Genomic DNA, 18834 nt, shown 5'->3' with positions numbered 1-18834 from the left:
CCAGAATTTTATACTCCTATGGACTTTCTGTAGGGGTTAAAAGACTTGGACACTGTAGAGTTCTTTTTTCCCCATGCCAAGACAGTTTATTTTGTCGTTGAAATCTACCCCACAAAAACTTGTTAAAGAGGCATTGTCTGAAATCTCTCATCCCAAGTATGTTCAGATGAGGTATGCCAGTGTTTAAAGATCAATTAGAAGCTGTTCCCTAGTGTACGTGTTTGAATTTATATTTCCATATTCCTGAATCTATCATTCATGCTTCTTATTAAGAGAGCAAGAAAAGAAATGAACATTGGATATATTCAAGAAGTAGGAGTTTTTTTGTTTATTTTTTTGTATATTGGAAGAGAATTAGATTCACCAAGATTCTGTGTTTTTAACAATGGAGTCGTATATTCATATATCTCAAGAGGCAAGCATGATATATTTTCTAGGCTGTAGAAGAGGGAAAAGAACATGTTAACTGTGAAATGCAGAGCTGCCAAGAGGCATTGAAATGGGTGAAATTTTTGTACCGGGATTGACTGAACTTTCAGCGTTTAAAATAAACGGGAAGAAGCAGGAAATCCACTTTATCAATTCCTAACGCTGCCCCTTTGCCTACAGCCTTTTTGCAACTGTCATCATTTGTATCTGTGACTTGACTCTAGTAAGCCTGACAAAATCTGCATCTGCTAAATCTCAGCCCCCTTCATGAGAGTACACTGAGGAAGTAGATGAGAATTCTTTGTAAATATGGAATGTATGAATAGACAATGTAACTGAACTCTAAAAAAATGTGAAGTGAGATCCTGTTCTTAGGTATTTATTCTAAGAATAGCAAAATTTTAAGAACAATAAAAAGTGATACATGCACTGGATGTTGGCCAGGGATGACGAATACATCAGTTGCAACTACAATTTTTTCAGTTCATAACACTGAAAAAAAAATTTTAAAGATTTATTTTTATTGCAAAGTCAGATATATAGAGAGAAGAGACAGAAAGATCTTCTGTCCAATGATTCACTCCCCAAGTGACCACAACGGCCGGAGCTGAGCCAATCCGAAGCCAGTAGTCGGGATCTTTCTTACTCCAGGTCTTCTATGCAGGTGCGGGGTCACAAGGCTTTGGGCCATCCTCTACTGCTTTTCCAGGCAGCGGGGCTGCCAGGATTAGAACCGGCGCCCATATTGGATCTGGGGATCAAGGCGAGGACCAGGCAGTAGGCCACCACCTGGGCCTGAAAAATAATTTTTTAAAAGATTTCTTTTTATTGGAAAGGCAGATCAGATTTACAGAGAGGAGAGACAGCTCTTTCATCCACTGGTTCACTCTCAAAGTGGCTGTAATGGCTGGAGCTGAGCCTATCTGAAGTCAGTAGCTTCTTCCAAATCTCCCATGCAGCTGCAGGGGTTCTAAGGCTTGGGGCCCTCCTCGACTGCTTTCCCAGGCCACAAGCAGGAACTGGATGGGAAGTGGAGCTGCCAGGACCCAAACCGGGGCCCATATGGGATCCCCACACTAGCAAGAGGAGGATTAGCCAATTGGGCCATCATGCCAGGCCCAATACTGGAAATATTTTGTGAAACTTGTTGCAACTAGAATGTAGTAGAGTGTAAGAATTGTGAACTAGGGCCTCTGTTCCTGATCAGCCCTTGTACTGAGATGGAGGCTTTTTACAGCCACTTGCATTTAGAAACGCAGGGCAGTGCTAATCCAGACTGCATTGTCAAGTTGGGCCTTTATGGGCAGGATCTCTGAGACCTTAGCTTGGGCTCTGACATGAGGCTGTGGCTTTAATGTCCCCCACATGTGTCATACCTCCCTGTGTTCACGCTGATCCTCCTGATGTGGAACATAATGTGGATTCATGATCCAGAGTTGACTAAAACAATTCATCCATGATACAGATTCCTTTTCCTGAATTCATAATTTCCCACCACCCCACTTGCTTTTTTTTTTTTTTTTTTTTTTAAACTCATTACCAAATTGGCCTATTGTGACTCCACGGTCAGATTATCCTGCAGGAAAAACACTTTATCTGACGAAACTCTTTCCTTACTAAATTCTAACTGGCTAATTATGGATGGGATTGACATCGTATAATGAATGGTTTAAATGTAAAAACTGGATCATGCTGGACATTACAGTGAAAATGAAGTATTTCCCACCTGAATGGACCGTTTCTTCGGTTCTACTTGTAATTTCCACATTCAGATCATCATCGGATGATTTTCTCTGCAATTTTGGTTCCAAACCAGAACTTTAGGCTTGAATACCATTCCTCCCGCTGTGGCCAACAGTGCCACCTATCCTGCTTAAACTACACGTACTCTAGAGGATGTTTAAGAGGAGACGCTTTGAAAAACGAAGTGAGAGTGTCCAGTATATAATCTTTAACGTAAGAATTGGGGCGTTTGGAGCAAAATGAACACGTAATCACATTTCCCCCCCTCAAGCATTAACACCGATTTAGATCATCTGGGAATACAATTGCAAGTGGGAAAGTGTTTCAGATCGTAGGTCAGAAAGCTCAGCTAGTACCTGGAAGCTTGGAGTGCAGCGCAGCGGCAGGTTTGGGAGTTCTTTGTAGTTCCCATGGAAACCTGGCTGCGGGCGGGGCCAGGCGCCGGCTGTGCTAAGGGGCCGCCGCGGAGCTGCCAGTCAAGCGGCCGTCGGGGTCTGGGAGCGCCTTTCCCCGCCCACCCAGCAGTCCGGACGCGCGTGCGCGGAGCCGGGCCCCGGGGTGGGGGGGGCCGCGCTGGAGAAGCTTCGGCTGGGAAATGGCGGCCGCGGGCTTGGTCGCTGTGTCAGCCGCTGCCGAATACTCTGGCCCAGCCGCTTCGGGAGGAAACCTCCCCGCTGTTAACTGCGGTCCAAACTCTGGGGCGGCCTCTGGTCCCGGCCCAGGCTCATGGAGCCGCTCCCTGGATCGAGCGCTGGAGGAGGCGGCGGTCACCGGGGTGCTGAGCCTGAGTGGCCGGAAACTGAGGGAGTTTCCCCGCGGAGCGGCCAACCACGATCTGACGGACACCACCCGGGCCGGTAAGCGGGGCCGAGGGAGAGCCGAGCGCCCGGGCGTCGTCACGGCCGCCGGGTCCCGTGGGACACCCGGCTAACGGCGCGAAGCTGGCTGCCCAGCCCGGGGAGCCCTGCGGGCCTGGCGGGGGCCGGACCCCGAGCCTGGGGCGTGGCGGCGGGGGCCAGCATCTCTGTGGGACCGGGGCCCGCAGGGCACTGTTCGCAGCTTCTCCCAGAACGGGAGCTGCCGCTGCTCCCACCGGGGTGGACCGCAGATGCATGCCCGTCGGACCCGAGCGTAGCCCGCTCTGACTCCAGAAGCGTTAACTGGGATGTTGTGGTCACTGCATTGTCAAGCGAAGCTGGCCATCAGCGCCGGGGTTTTTCCCCGGGTGAGAGAGCGACTGACTGTGTATTTAACAGGAGTTCAAGCGCGCTAACTTCTCCCGTGGTCTAGGTGATGGACCAACATGTAGCTGTAAAACGAACCGAAGCCCACCGTTCAGGCTCCCGTGACAGTGCTATTCCACTCGTGTCTTTCAAAAAGCTTACTTAGAAATTACTTAGAAAAGGTAGATTGCCTACCCTCTAATAGCTACACCTGATTTTAATGCGTTAGTATGCTTTGTACATATTTTTGAGCAGGGGAACAAGAATGAGAATTAGGTGTTACTTGGTTTTCTTAGTTATATGGAGCAATATTTGGTGACCTAGATGTTCAATATATTTTCTAATGTTTAAAATGCAATTCTCTTAGGGAGTTGTTTAAAAGCCAAATCTATTCATTTTTGATACAAATACAATTATAATGAAAGACTTCATTTTCATAGCGATTTTGCAACGGAAGGATTGCGGTTGCCCGATGTCATGTATTTATTCGGTTTTATTTTATTTTATCATCTTTAATTTGGCACTTTTCCTATGTTTGTGCACTCGTTAAAGATTGATCCATATCTATACAATTTACTCAAGTTGGAAAAATAAACAACTGTTAAACTACTTCAAGAAACTTCTTTCGAAAGAAACTTTTTGTTGTAGTGTGAAATGGACAAGATTAACTGCCCGTTTATTTAATATATTTTTTGAAAGATTGTGCAGAATGTAAGTTTTTAAGAAATAATAGTGAAATTGAATGTTCTTAATGTAAATATGAGCAACCACTTGCCTTTTGTCTGTATTCTGATAGTATTTAACAGTGTCATCCATACCCCAAATTTGCTGATTCTGTTTGGGAGATGGTTGTACGGCATGATTTCTGGTTGTGTCATTTCAATATTGCCACATTATGCCTGAAGCTAAAGAATAAGTTGGTAACAGGAGTCTTCCTACCTCATTGTCTTACCTGCTTTTAAGTGATTCTAGCAACACCTTGTTCAGCCTTTAACAAATCCTCAGTTAGCTAATAGGAAGTGCAAGAACATTTATGAAGGAGAATAATGCCAAGGAAATTTTTCCTTACTGTATTTTGAATGTTTAACTAGGGTATTACCCACACTTTTATACTGTAGTTTCTGTGTAAGCCGGGTTTTTTGTTAGTTGACATTTATCTTGTCTAAAGTATTTTAAAAAGTGGAAAGTACAAGGTATTTTATATCTGTTAGACTAATTTCATTTCTCATATGTTGAAATGTCACTTTAATGTGTAAGAGATATGTAACAGACCTTGGTAATTATTACACAAACACAGTCTGAATTGTTTTAAGTAGATAATACTGATAAATTGTTGCGTGTGCACTGTTTGTTATTTATTATGTTAAGATGTTCTGAAATACATTGCCTGGTTAAATGCACACAGCCACCCATGAATTAGATATATTTATCCCAACTTTAAATGTAAGGAATTACTCAGAGAAAGTCATATACTCAGTGTTACTGGTAGCATTTCAGCCCAGGTTTATCTAGCTCTGTTCTCTGCATTACAGCTTGCAGCCTCCCCATGTACAAATTTCCTGTTCCTATGGATAGTGAAACCAAAGGTTAGAGGTGTCAAATATTTGCTCAAAGATCTACAGCTAAAAGTATAAGAGAGGATAATGGAATTTGAGCCTGCTTTGAGGTAACTCTAAAACCCATAGCCTGGGCCCGGTGCGTTAGCATAATGGTTAAGATCCTTGCCTTGCACGCGCTGGGATCCCATGTGGGCACCGGTTCTAATCCCGGCAGCTCCACTTCCCATCCAGCTCCCTGCTTGTGGCCTGGGAAAGCAGTCGAGGATGGCCCAGGGCCTTGGGACCCTGCACCTGTGTGGGAGACCCAGAAAGAAGTTCCTGGCTCCTGGCTTCGGATCAGCGCAGCGCCGGCCATTGCGGCCACTTGGGGAGTGAAACATTGGATGGAAGATCTTCCTCTCTTGTCTCTCCTCCTCTCTGTATATCTGTCTTTCTAATAAAATAAAATAAATATTAAAACCCATAGCCTTCCCTTTATAGCAGGTATTTTGGTGAATTCAGAGAAAACTTGTAGCTGCTAAAATGTTTTTCTTAGTCTGTAGAAGATTTGAAGTCAAGTAAAATTATTTAAATTATATATGATAAGTTTGAATTATATATACACATATGTATACACACATATAATAAAATGTGTCATGGATTTTTTTCTCATAACGTATAGAATGTATGTAGTAGAACTGTTGTCCTTTAGGAGTTTGCATCCTTAGGGGCCTGGCACAGGAACTTTGCTGGTAAAGTCCTCTCATTGCATGCACCTTGGGATCCCATATGGGCACTGGTTCTAATCTTGGCGGCCCTGCTTCCCATCCAGCTCCCTGATTTTGGCCTGGGAAAGCAGTTGAGAATGGCCAAATCCTTGGGATCCTGCACCCTCATGGGAGAACTGGAAGAAGCTCCTGGCTCTTGGCTTCAGATTGGTTCATCTCTAGCTGGTGTGGTCACTTAGGGAGTGAAATAACAGATGGCGGATCTTCCTCTCTGTCTGTCCTCTATGGATATCTGATTTTCCAATATAAAAAATGTTAAAAAAAAAAAAAGTTTATATTCTGGGAAACGGTACTTATTACTCATACCAGTTTTGTTTTTAATTTTTGTTTGTTTGGTTTTTTCATTTGTTTGAAAGGCACAGTGTCAAAGAGAGAGAGAAAGAGAGAGAGAGAGAGAAAGAGTCAGAAAGGAAGAGAAAATTATTTTGCATGCTGTTTCATTCTGTTTCATTCCCCAAATGGCCACAACAGCCCCTGGACTCTGCTGAAGCCAAGGAGACTCTTGTCTGGATCTCTCACAGAGATGGCAGAGCTAGCTTCTATGCCATCCCAGGCCCATTAGCAGGAAGCTCAATCGGGAACAGAGCTGCCAGGACACAAAGTGGTACCTAAATATAGAATTCCAGTGTCGCAAACAGCAGCTTAATGTGCTGCATCACAACGCCAGCTCCCATTACCATTTGTAATAGAACAGGATTAAAATTTATAAGGACTATTTTCTTGGCATTTCTCCTCAGGGAAAAAAATTTTTTTTAGGAGTGGGTAAGTTGATCTAGTGGGCAAGGAAAATCTTAGAAGTAATCATGGAAGACATCTCAGTAGAGGAACTGTAAGTTGATGTTAATTGTCAGAAAGATTAAGAAAAACCATTTCAGACAGTGATGGACAACATGCAAAATGTTTTTTTAATCTTTTTTTTTAAGATTTATTTATTTTTATTGGAAAGTCAGATATCTTTTTTTTTTAAAGATTTATTTATTTTTATTACAAAGTCAGATACATAGAGAGGAGGAGAGACAGTGAGGAACATCTTCCATAGGATGATTCACTCCCTAAGTGAGCAGGGAGCTAGATGGGAAGTGGAGCTGCGGGGATTAGAACCGGCACCCATATGGGATCCTGGTGCTTTCAAGGTGAGGAATTTAGCTGCTAGGCCACGCTGGTGGGCCCAGGAAAGTCAGACATCTATAGAGGAGGAGGACAGAGGGGAAGATCTTCCATCTGCTGATTCCCTCCTCAAGTGACTGCACGGCTGATGCTGAGCCGATCTGAAGCCAGGAACTTCCTCCGGGTCTCCCACATGGTGCAGTGTCCCAAGGCTTTGGGTCATCCTCTACAGCTTTCCCAGGTCAAAAGCAGGGATCTGGGTGGGAAGCGTGGCTTCCGGGACACAAGCGATCTCCCACCTGGGATCCCAGTGCATGCAAGGTGAGGATTTTAGCCACTATGCTATTGCTCTAGGCCCCAAGATATTTTTTAGCATAGAGGGCATCAGTCGGTTTTGCCAGTCTACCAATTCATTTTCTCTTTTCTGATAACAATGCTGGTTTCCTGGGGAACTACCCTTTTAGTTACATAAGTCTCGCTTGGATACAGGGTATATGTACAAGGTGTGTGCGTGGCTTAGGCCTAGCTAATGGCCAGCAGCCACATTGCATGTATGTGGTTGTTCACTTTTTAGTCAGCACACATGAGTGTTAATGTTGCATTTTTGTTGTGGAACTGTTGACCAAGAGGGATGCTTTGAAGCAGATGTTGATGAAAGGATAGAATGTGAGACTAGATGGACAAGGTCAGGCCAGATGACTGGATTACAGAATGTTGAGTTGTCTTTGACATATGAGGGATCTAGACTGAGGCTCATAAACATTTATTCAACATTATTGACTGAGCGACTTTGACAGTTGTAGAAATATAATAGGGACCAAAATACTTTTTTCCCTCAAAGAACTTAAGCTAATCCAGAAGCTGATAGGTGTAAAGAGTTTTGGATTGTTTAATAATAAACCATTCAGTATAAGACTAAATAATGTGGGGCAAAAAAAATAAGAGAGTACCTGACTGTGAAGAGGCTAGTAATCTGCTTAGGTGGCTGTAGAAATAATTCAAGTCTATAAGTGATTGAAAGCCTGAAAAACAGATTGTATTGGAAAATGAAAATGAGCAAATGCTAGTTGAATTTATTTTTTAAAGGGGACAGAAGTAAAATACAGCTATGTTTTAAACATGGAGGACCAGTAAAATGATAATGCTATTGCTGATACCAGTAGGCAACATTTGTTGAGCTCTTAGTATATTTTAGGTATTGTGCAGGTGTATATAAAATATTTATACTTATATATATGAATGTAAACCATGAACAAACAGCAGCCATATTAGTTATATAGTCTTGTTTTAACCTTGTTTTACTCGTGAGAAAATTAAAATTTAAGAGATTAAGTAATTTGATTAAGACTTTGTAAGTAGTAAATGTCATAACTAGGATTCAAGTTCAGATAATCTGGTTCTAAAACTTGTGTGGTTTGTTTTTTGAGAAGCAGGGCGACGGTTCCCTTCCTGCTGGTTCACTCCCCAGATTCCAGCAACCTGGCTGGGCCAAAGACTGGAGCTCAGAAAACAGGGACCCAGTGACTGTCTCCCAGTCTCCATTGGCAGGAAGCCAGAATCAGGAGGCAGAGCTGGGTGCAGAGCCTAGCTATTCTGACTGGGGACATGGACCTCTGATCCCCTCACTGACTACCTGCTCTGGAACCTGTCATTTCACCAAGTCATAAGGACAAAGAAATTTGGCTCATGTACTTTCTGCAATCTACTTGATACTTTTAAAGTGTTGATAACATGTCTGGTTAATCATGAGCCACAGATGTAAATTTAAAGCTTCGGCTTTAGAGTTAAAGAAAGCAGATAGAATTAAATTTTAAGCGATCGTTAGGGTTTATAAGATTCTTGGAGGAAGGGTGAAGAGTGAAGAAAAAATTGTTACTGTTGTACAACTGTGAAATACACCAGCATTTTAAAAGGTGCAAAAAGAGTTAGCTTAATAAAAAGAAATAAGTGGCAGGTGTTTAGCCTAGTGGTTAAGAGACTTGGTGGCTGCATCCCATTATTAGAGTGCCAAGATTTAAGCCATGGCTCTACTTCTAATTGTTGCTACTCATGTGTACCCTGAGAGGCAGCAGGTGATAGTCCAATTACTTGGTTCCTGCTACCCAGATGGGAAACTTGTATCAAATTCCAGTTTCTGATTGGCTTGGCCCAGCATGAACACTAGAGAAGTAAATTAGCAGATGGCAGATCTTTGTCTAACTTTCTGCCTTTGATAAATAAAAATTTAAAGCAGAAGAAACAGCTACTGCAGCAACAAAAACAGAAACAGGGATTGTTAATTAGGCCTGTTCTAGAATTCATAGAGTCCTAAAGCCTGAAAGCACCATGGTAAATATCCAGATTATTTCACATATGGGCAGTACTCTCAAATGAAGTAAAATGCTAAAGGTTATGTTGAGAAGTGTGCCATTTCACAGAAGGCAAATAGGAGTCATATTGGAAACTGTGAGAAAGCTCTTATGAATGAGAAACAGAAAACAAGAGACCAAGGACTCAACATGGGAAATAAGTCTTTAGTTGATGCTAGATGAGGAGGAGGAGGTACCAAAGATTACACAAAGGAAGCAGGCTGAGGGCGCTGGCTAAGCCAGTGTTACCGAAGGCCTAAGAAATGAGACTTTCAGGAGGTGAATACTTACTTCCTCACGGAAGAATGAGGATTTCTTTTTTTTTTTTTAAATGAATAGACAAGGTATCTTTTTTTTTTTTAAAGATTTATTCATTTTATTACAGCCAGATATACACAGAGGAGGAGAGACAGAGAGGAAGATCTTCCGTCACATGATTCACTCCCCAAGTGAGCTGCAACGGCCGGTGCGCGTCGATCAGAAGCCGGGAACCTGGAACCTCTTCCGGGTCTCCCACGCGGGTGCAGGGTCCCAAAGCTTTGGGCCATCCTCAACTGCTTTCCCAGGCCACAAGCAGGGAGCTGGATGGAAAGTGGAGCTGCCTGGATTAGAACCGGCGCCCATGTGTGATCCCGGGCCTTTCAAGGCGAGGACTTTAGCCGCTAGGTCACACCGCCGGGCCCAGAATGAGGATTTCTAAATGCCATTTAATTTTCAAGGATACAATCTGTAACCCACAAAATTATGGTTTTGTTAGTCTTGGAAATATACACTAGAGTGCCAGATCTTAAGTGGAAATTGTGTTTTCTTTGAATTTTTATTTATGTGTATTTTGTATCAGTCACAATATGTACTATGAATTTTTTTGTGCTATCCAAAGTGGTATCCACTAACTATATGTGGCTATTAAAATAAAAATGATTTAAAATTTAACATTTGGTTCCCTGGTTGTACTAACCACATTTCAAATGCTATGTAAGCCATATATATCATTGAGCAGCTGTGCTATGATCTGTCATATTGGACAGCACAGATAAAAAGTTTTGTCATTGGAGAAATTATGACAGTGATATTATAGCATATTGTCTTGAAGAGGAATGAAATTTTCTTCTGTGTCATTTATCTTATAAATCATACTACATGTAGCAGTACTCTCCAGTCTTTGTGAGGACAGTAAGCTACAATGGTGATCAGAGCTGAAACACTGCTACAGTGATTGAGGGTGGCAGCAGATTGGGGCTCAATCATAAGATTCTTAGAAGTGTCTCAGGACCAGGAAGGATAAATAATTCTTTAGAATTAAGATCTTGTTAAAAGACACTCAGTGGCTGGTTCTGATCCCAGCTGCTCCACTTCCCATCCAGCTCCCTGCTTGTGGCCTGGGAAAGCAGTCGAGGACAGCCCAAAGCCTTGGGACCCTGCACCCGCGTGGGAGACCTGGAAGAGGTTCCTGGCTCCTGGCTGTGGATTGGCACAGCAGCAGCCGTTGCGCTCACTTGGGGAGTGAATCATGTGACGGAAGATCTTCCTCTCTGTCTCTCCTCCTCTCCGTATATCTGACTTTGTAATAAAAACAAATAAATCTTTTAAAAAAATCAACTATACATTTGGCGTATTTATCATCACCGATTGTTACATGTTCAAAACAGGAAGCATATTCTAGAACACTAGAAATGTAGAAAGAATAGAAAGCAAACAAAACCAATTTAACTTTGATTATTCAGTGATGGTTCAATTCAGTAAGCTTTAAAAATCATTTCTTGGGCCCGGCAGCGTGGCCTAGTGGCTAAAGTCCTCGCCTTGAAAGCCCCGGGATCCCATATGGGCGCCGGTTCTAATCCCGGCAGCTCCACTTCCCATCCAGCTCCCTGCTTGTGGCCTGGGAAAGCAGTTGAGGACGGCCCAATGCATTGGGACCCTGCACCCATGTGGGAGACCTGGAAGAGGTTCCAGGTTCCCGGCTTCGGATCGGCGCGCATCGGCCCGTTGCGGCTCACTTGGGGAGTGAATCATCGGACGGAAGATCTTCCTCTCTGTCTCTCCTCTGTATATATCTGGCTGTAATAAAATGAATAAATCTTTAAAAAAAAATCATTTCTTTTGATATAGAGAGCTGTGTGTGTATTTCTTTTAGGAAATGTTGGAGAAGACAGTAAATATTATTGGTAATTCCACTTAGAGATAACTATTAAACACTGGTCTGATATCTTTCAAAAATTTTCTTTATGAAAAATAGGATCATAAAAAGGCTGTTTTCATCATCAGTTTGTTTCACTGTGTGAGTTACAATATCAAAAACAGATGTGCAGCATAATTTTAATGAGAGCGGAGTAGTTCACTGACGGAAATATTTTCCTTCATTTATTGTACATTGGGATTCTTTTCAACTCTGTTATATGTGCTGTTTTTGAAACCAGCATACCATCTATTTCTTTGCAGGCTTGTTCGATTATTTCCTTAGGATAAATTTGTAGAAATATAATTGGTTAGTTTAAAGTCATCCACAATCTTACAGGTTTTGATATAGGCTGTGAATTTGCCCTTTTAGAAGAGTGGCTTAATTTTTTTTTAAAGCATACTTCTTTGTTTGAAGTGCAGGATGACAGAGAGGGAGGGAGGAGAAAGGGAGCAAGATCTGTTTTCAATCCTTCTGGTTCACCCAAATTGCCACATTGACCAGGTCTGGGCCAGGCGGAGGCCAGAAGCCTGGAACTTCACCCTGGCCTCCAGTGGAGGGGAGAGAGGTCCAACTACTCAGGCCGTTTTCTGCAGCTTTTCAGTCTCATTCGCAGGAAGCTGGAACAGAAGTTAGAGCTCAAACCAATACTCCTGTATGAAATGCCAGCATCAGAACTGGTGGTTTAACTTGCTGCACCAGAATGTCAGCTGTTAGCTTAGATTTGTTTTTCCAAGCATTTGGATTTAAAAGAAAATTTTAAAGAAATATTTATTTATTTTTTATTACAAAGTCAGATATGCAGAGAGGAGGAGAGACAGAGAGGAAGATCTGTCCGATGATTCAGTCCCCAAGTGAGCCGCAACGGCTGCTGCTGTGCCGATCCGAAGCCAGGAGCCCAGAACCTCTTTCGGGTCTCCCACATGGGTACAGGGTCCCAAAGCTTTGGACTGTCCTTGACTGCTTTCCTACGCCACAAGCAGGGAGCTGGATGGGAAGTGGAGCAGCCAGGATTAGAACCGGCGCCCATATGGGATCCCGGAGCGTTCAAGGCGAGGACTTTAGCCCTTGGCCACACTGCCAGGCCCTAAAAGAAATTAAAAAAAAAAAAAAAAGATTTGTTTGTCTCTCCCTTCTGCCTCTCCAATAGAAATAGAGCAAAAGATCTTCCGTCTCTTGGTTCACTATCCAAATGGCTGCAGTGGCCGGAGCTGAGGTAATCCAAAGCCAGGAGCCAGGAGTTTCTTCCAGGCCTCCCACATGGGTGCAGGGTCCAAAGGACTTGGGCCATCCTCTAATGCTTTCCTAGGTCCTAAGCAGGGAGCTGTAATGCAGGTGGAGCAGCTCGGACATGAATGGGCACCCATATGGGATGCTGGCGCTTGAAGGTAGAGGATTAGCTTGTTGAGCCACAGCACCAACCCCACTAGCTTAGCTTTTTAGTTAGCAAGGTGTGAATTGTCTGCTTCATACCCCTGCATCTTCACCCGCATTTGGATATGTACCAATCAGATAAGTGAGAGATGACTTGTTCTGTATTTGATAAATTGGTCAGTAATTTTCTCTACAATAAGAAACCATGTGTAGTGTCCAGCGTTGTGGCATCCACATCCTTTTTCCTTGCTCTTTTGCCTCAGAAATAAGCAGACATCTTAATGGACAAGAGACTTAGATGACAAAAAGACTTCTGTTACTAAGGTCACACATACGTGTAATGCTTTTGAAAGAGATGGGCCATGGGGAAATCATACCTGTTTGAAGCATGATTTAAATGTATATGAGGGGCCCGGCGGCGTGGCCTAGCGGCTAAAGGCCTCGCCTTGAAAGCCCCAGGATCCCATATGGGGGCCGGTTCTAATCCCGGCAGCTCCACTTCCCAACCAGCTCCCTGCTTGTGGCCTGGGAAAGCAGTTGAGGACGGCCCAATGCATTGGGACACTGCACCCGCGTGGGAGACCTGGAAGAGGTTCCAGGTTCCCGGCTTTGGATCGGCGCGCACCGGCCCGTTGCAGCTCACTTGGGGAGTGAATCATCAGACGGAAGATCTTCCTCTCTGTCCCTCCTCCTCTCTGTATATCTGGCTCTAATAAAATGAATAAATCTTAAAAAAAAATGTATATGGGAACTCTAGTTCCCCTGGGGTTGCTTTTCAAATCAGAACAGTAACTGGTAGAATGGTACTGTAGGAGGGGCAAGATGAGTCATAGATAGCCACAGAATCAGTGTTGATGCTAGAAAAACAGCAACAGTAATGAAGCCATGGGTGTCCTAAGGCCTGCTTCCTTTTACAGTGGCTCTGTGAGTATTTGAGAGCGAAATGGTTACTGTTACCACACTGCAACATGAATATAACTTTTAAGAAGTGTGAGCTGGACCAGGCAGACCTCATGGGTCCGGAGTCCAGGGACTTGGCCCAGCTTCCTCTGCTTTCCCATACACCTTAGCAAGGATCTGGGAAGGAAGTGGAGAAGCTGGTTCTCAAACTGGTGATGCTGGCACTGTGGGCAGTGGCTTAACGCACTGTGACTAACCCCTGTGTGTTTTCTTTTGAGAAATGTCTGTTCAGATCATTTGTCCAACTTTAAATCAGATTATTTTCTTGCTCTGAATTTGAGTTCCTTATATGTTTTGGGTATTAATTCTTTATGAGATGTAGGGTTTACAATTTTTTTTCATTTTGTAAGTTGTCTTTTTGCTGTGTCCATTGTGTCTGCACAGAAAGTTTTAGTTTTGATGTGTAATCCCATTTGTTTATTTTTGGCTTTTCAATCTGTGTTTTTCCAGTCTACTTAAAACAACAACAACAACAACAAAGCAAACCCTCATTGTCCCACTAGTATCACAGAGCTTCTTTCTGCTGTGTTTTCTTCTAGTAGTTTCACAGTCCCCAATATAACATGTAAGAACAGTTCATTTTGAGTTGATTTTTGGATGTGATAGAAGATAATGATTTCATTTCATTTTGCTACATAGGGATATTCAGTTTCTTGAGAACCATTTATTTAAACTGTCCTTTCTCCATTGTATGTTCTTTGGCAGCTTTCCCAAAAGATGAATTAATTGTAAATGTGCGAATAGTGTTTGGGGTTCTATGTTTTGTTCTCTTGGCCTCTTTTTATGCCAATACCACACTGTTTTGATTTATTGTAGCTTTATAGTAGATTAGGGAATGCAATGCAACTAATTTTATTCCTTTTACCCTCCGGATTGGTTTGGATATTTGGATCTTTTTTTTTTTTCAAAGATTTATTTATTTTTATTGCAAAGTCAGATATACAGAGAGGAGGAGAGACAGAGAGGAAGATCTTCCATCCGATGAGTCACTCCCCAAGTGAGTGTAATGGCCAGTGCTGTGCCGATCCGAAGCCGGGAACCAGGAACTTCCTCCAGGTCTCCCACACAGGTGCAGGGTCCCAAGGCTTTGGACCATCCTGGACTGTATTCCCAGGCCACAAGTGGGAAGTGGAGCCGTGGGGATGGATGGGAAGTGGAGCCGCGGGGATTAGAACCGGCACCCAATGGGATCCTGGTATGTTCAAAGCGAAGAGTTCATCCACTAGGCCACCGCGCCAGGCCCTCTTGTTGTTTTATGTAGTCTAGGATTTCTAGGATTGGTTTTCTGTTTCTGTGAAAATAGCATTGGTTATGTTGAATGTGTTGATTATTTTGGGTAGTATCGTCACTTTAACAACATTAATTCTTTCAAACAATGAACATAGAATTTCTTTCTATTTATTTTTTGTCTTCATCACTTTTTTAAAAAATATTTATTTATTTTTTTTGTTGGAAAGGCAGATACACAGAGAGGAGGAGAGACAGAGAGGAAGATCTTCTGTCTGATGGTTCACTCCCCAAGTGAGCGCAACGGCCGATGCTGCGCCGATCCAAAGCCAGCAGCCAGGAGCTGTTCCGGATCTCCCACGTGGGTGCAGGATCCCAAGGCTTTGGGCCGTCCTCAACTGCCTTCCCAGGCCACAAGCAGGGAGCTGGATGGGAAGCAGGGCTGCCGGGATTAGAACCGGTGCCCATGTGGGATCCCAGTGCTTTCAAGGTGAGGACTTTAGCTGCTAGGCCACCGCACTGGGCCCTATCTTCATCACTTTTATAGTTTTAGTTTTCATTGTGCAGCTCTTTCACCTCCTTGATGAAAGTTATTAATTTTTGAAAATATTCTTGTAGGGCCAGGCGTGGTGGCCTAGTGGCTAAAGTCTTTATCTTATACATGCCAGGATCCCATATATCTGCTGGTTCTCATCCTGGCACTTCCTAGCCAGGTTCCTGCTTATGGCCTGGGAAAGCAGTCGAGGATGGTCCAAAGCCTTGGGACCCTTGCACCCACGTGGGAGATCTGGAGGACGATCTGGGCTTTGGATCAGCGCAGCTCCAGCTGTTGCGGCCACTTGGGGAGTGAATCATCAGACGAAAAATCTTCCTCTCTGTTTCTCCTCCTATCTGTATATCTGCCTTTACAACGAAAATAAATCAATCTTGAAAAAAATGTTCTTGTAGTTTTGACTTTTTGTTTGCAAAGCTCGCTGTTACTGCTTCTGTTTTTATTTTTCGATTTATCTTTTTTTTTTTTTTAATTTACTTGAAAGTCAGAGCTACTGAGAAAGGGATGTTCCATCAACTGGCTCTGGCTGAGCCAGCCTTAAGCCAGGAACCAAGAGCTTCTGAGTCCCCTCGTGGGTGCAGGATCCCATGTACTTGAGGCATCCTTCAATGCTTTGCTAAGCTATTAACCAGGAGCTAGATCAAAAGTAGAGCAGGTGGAACTTGAACCAGCATGCATATGGGATACTGGTGCAGCAGGCATCCACATTACCCACTAAACCAACACTGCATCCTCTTTTCTTTTTTAAGAGTCTTTCTTGGTGTTGTTTCAAATTTATTTGAAAGACACAGAGAGACTGAGATAACTCAAGAAACAAAAATGACAAGCCAGTTCCCTATGAACATAGATGGAAAAATTCTCATTGAAACAGTAGCAAATTGAATTCAGTAGCACATTCAAAAGATCAGGGTACTGCTGGTCTCAGAAAAAAAGACTAGGAGATAGTTTCTCCAACTCAGTTTCTTGGAAAAATTTGAGAAGCGTTTGATATTCCTTAAATATTAAAATTCAGCTACGAAGCCATCAGGTCCTGGGCTTTTTTTTTTTTTTGATGGGACACTATTGATTACTGATTCAATTTCCCTTTTATTGGTTAGTGCAGACACTCTGTTTCCTCATGTTTCAGTCTGGATGGTTGTTTATTTCTAGGAATTTATCCATTTCTTGTAGATTATCCAGTTTGTTGGCATGGAGTCTGTTTGCTGAATGAAAAGGCCCCAAGAGGAAATGATTAAGAACCTGTTCTCTGCTAAGCTTTGAAAGTAGTAACAACTGACTTCTGTGTGCATCCTGATTTAATGGGGACCCTCAGGGCTTCCGGGTTACAAGTGAATTCAATCAGAACATTCTCAGTACCATAGATTGTGTTTCCTTTTGGTGTCAAACAGCCAAGCATTCACATCTCTCTTTAATGGTATCACGGAGGAAAAGAAAAATGAGTTTGTATGTGCTGGTAGTTAGTGCTCCAAAATATGATAAGTTGTCAAAAATGATCATTTTGGTTTTTTGACAAATGGTAAGCCTCCAATAGTGAGGTAGACTTTCCATGTGTATTCAGTACTTGCAATTTTGGTAATTATGCTAGTTGCAGTTAAAGGAGGATTTTAACCTGTTAACATGGTGTGACTATTTCTGGTTTCTGGCTATCTGTTATAAATAGACAAACTTTATTTGAAGGCAGACTTAGAGAACAGGGAGGGAGCTTCCATCCAGTTGCTTTACTCCCCAAGTGTCCACAACAGCTGCAGCTGGGCCAGATTGAAGCCAGGAACCTAGGAGCTTCTTTTGTGTCTCCAGGTGTGTGGCAGAAGCCATCTTCCACTGTTTTTCCAGGCGTATTAGCAGAACCCTAGATCAGAAATGGAGCAGCCAGGTCAGGTTATGGACTTAAACCGGTGCCCACATAAAGTGCCAGCACCACAGGGGCTTACCCTACTAGCCGCGTGCCCACCCTAAAGAACAGTATTTTAAATCTTTGTGGTTACAGCTTCACATGGAGAAGTCCTTATTGTGATGCTTATTGCATATGGAAACTAATACTTGATTTTATTTTCTCTACCCTTCTTATGCTTTTTAGAATCATTTGGAATAAGACTGGATAATAAAGCACTGGTCATAATATGAAAGCATTAGATTTTATTAAATATCTTAAAGATCATAATAATGCTTCCACACAAGAAGTTGAAGAGTAGAAATTCCAGGAGATATTGGAAGATAGGTCAGGTAGCATTTGAACTCAGGAAAATAACCTCCATCTTTTCCCATTACAACTTTTTGGCCTTCTTGTCTTAGTGTTTGAAGGTCAGTCCAGTATACTGACATGGTGGGTATAAGTATACCATATTTAACTAACCTATAATTTCTGTACATCTTACAGGTAATATTTAGTGAGAGTCTCAGTGTCTGAGGAAGTAACTTAATGATGGTGTCTAATGTTTATATAAAAAAGTATCTCTTACAAAATCCCTGATTTTTACTAAGATAGTAGAACTGCTTATTACTAACATACCTGTTTCTCAGAAATTTAAGATAATTTCTAGTATATGGTTATATACAGAAAAGTTAGTGTGCTTATGCATTAGCTTTGAATTTAAGAAAATCTAGGTTGAAGTTTCAGTTCAGTCACTTGCTGACTTTATGTTCTGTAGACAAGTTTTTTAATCTTCCGAATGGCAGTTTGTCGCTGTCCCGCAACGATGAACTTGGTGCACGGAGCCGATAATAACACACGTGGACCCTGACTGATGGTCAAAGCCGAAGTTTATTAGTGGCATCAGACTTTATACACTGAGGGTCATACAGGATTAGGGTAGAGATACTTAGTTCATCAACAGAACCATCAACTGTTTCTATGCCTTTGTTTGGAAGTCCTTTTCTCTTGTATATTACTTTCCACTCAACTGTTCTTATACAAATGATATCTCATCAGGTATACAAAAGGTAGCCATTTGGTTATTCTCCTCCAAATATCCAAACAACTGTAATCCTGTGCTCACTGACCTTCTACGGTCACAATGTCCTCCTACAGCAGTTTCCTTGTCTCTACAATACACCTCATAAGAAGGTTGTGTGAATTAAAGAATATAGCTGTATGGAACAATTAACAAAGGCCTGGTGCTCATATGTACTTAGCAACTGTTCCCTTTCTTTGTTTTCTCCTTCCTTTTCCTCCTCTTGCTTACATTTTTATTGTTGTTTTTGTTTTTGTTGAGTAGAAGACATTTCCTATGCCTGTATTTCAGACACCATTATAGGCAGGACACAACTTTTGCAGTCCAGGTAAAGGTTTCAGGGTGGTTTATTGCAGCTAAATAAAGTGGTTGCGCTTTTCCTGAGCCAGTGCAGCAAAACTAGAACATAGATCTCCG

The 18834-nt window shown here is 42.6% G+C and overlaps 1 protein-coding gene across 10 annotated transcripts in view; it reads left to right on the top strand.

The window, feature by feature from the left end:
• Window positions 1-2491: 2491 nt before the first annotated feature.
• The window catches only part of LRCH3 (leucine rich repeats and calponin homology domain containing 3), a 96264-nt gene continuing 79921 nt past the window's right edge, over window positions 2492-18834 (top strand). For 3 of the 10 annotated variants that reach the window (XM_058662022.1, XM_058662024.1, XM_058662025.1), the window contains exon 1: window positions 2493-3029. In XM_058662022.1, the coding sequence (XP_058518005.1) occupies window positions 2768-3029 (262 nt within the window). In that variant the 5' untranslated portion in view covers window positions 2493-2767. Of the gene's footprint in view, window positions 3030-18834 lie in introns of all 10 variants that reach the window. The other 7 variants (XM_058662023.1, XM_058662026.1, XM_058662027.1 and 4 more) reach the window with 5 other exon arrangements.

The sequence above is a fragment of the Ochotona princeps genome, chromosome 3 (assembly GCF_030435755.1).
Source record: "Ochotona princeps isolate mOchPri1 chromosome 3, mOchPri1.hap1, whole genome shotgun sequence".
NCBI classification, from domain to species: Eukaryota; Metazoa; Chordata; class Mammalia; order Lagomorpha; family Ochotonidae; genus Ochotona; species Ochotona princeps.
Note: the sequence above shows the minus strand (reverse complement) of the source record. Positions and strands in the feature narration are given on the sequence as shown.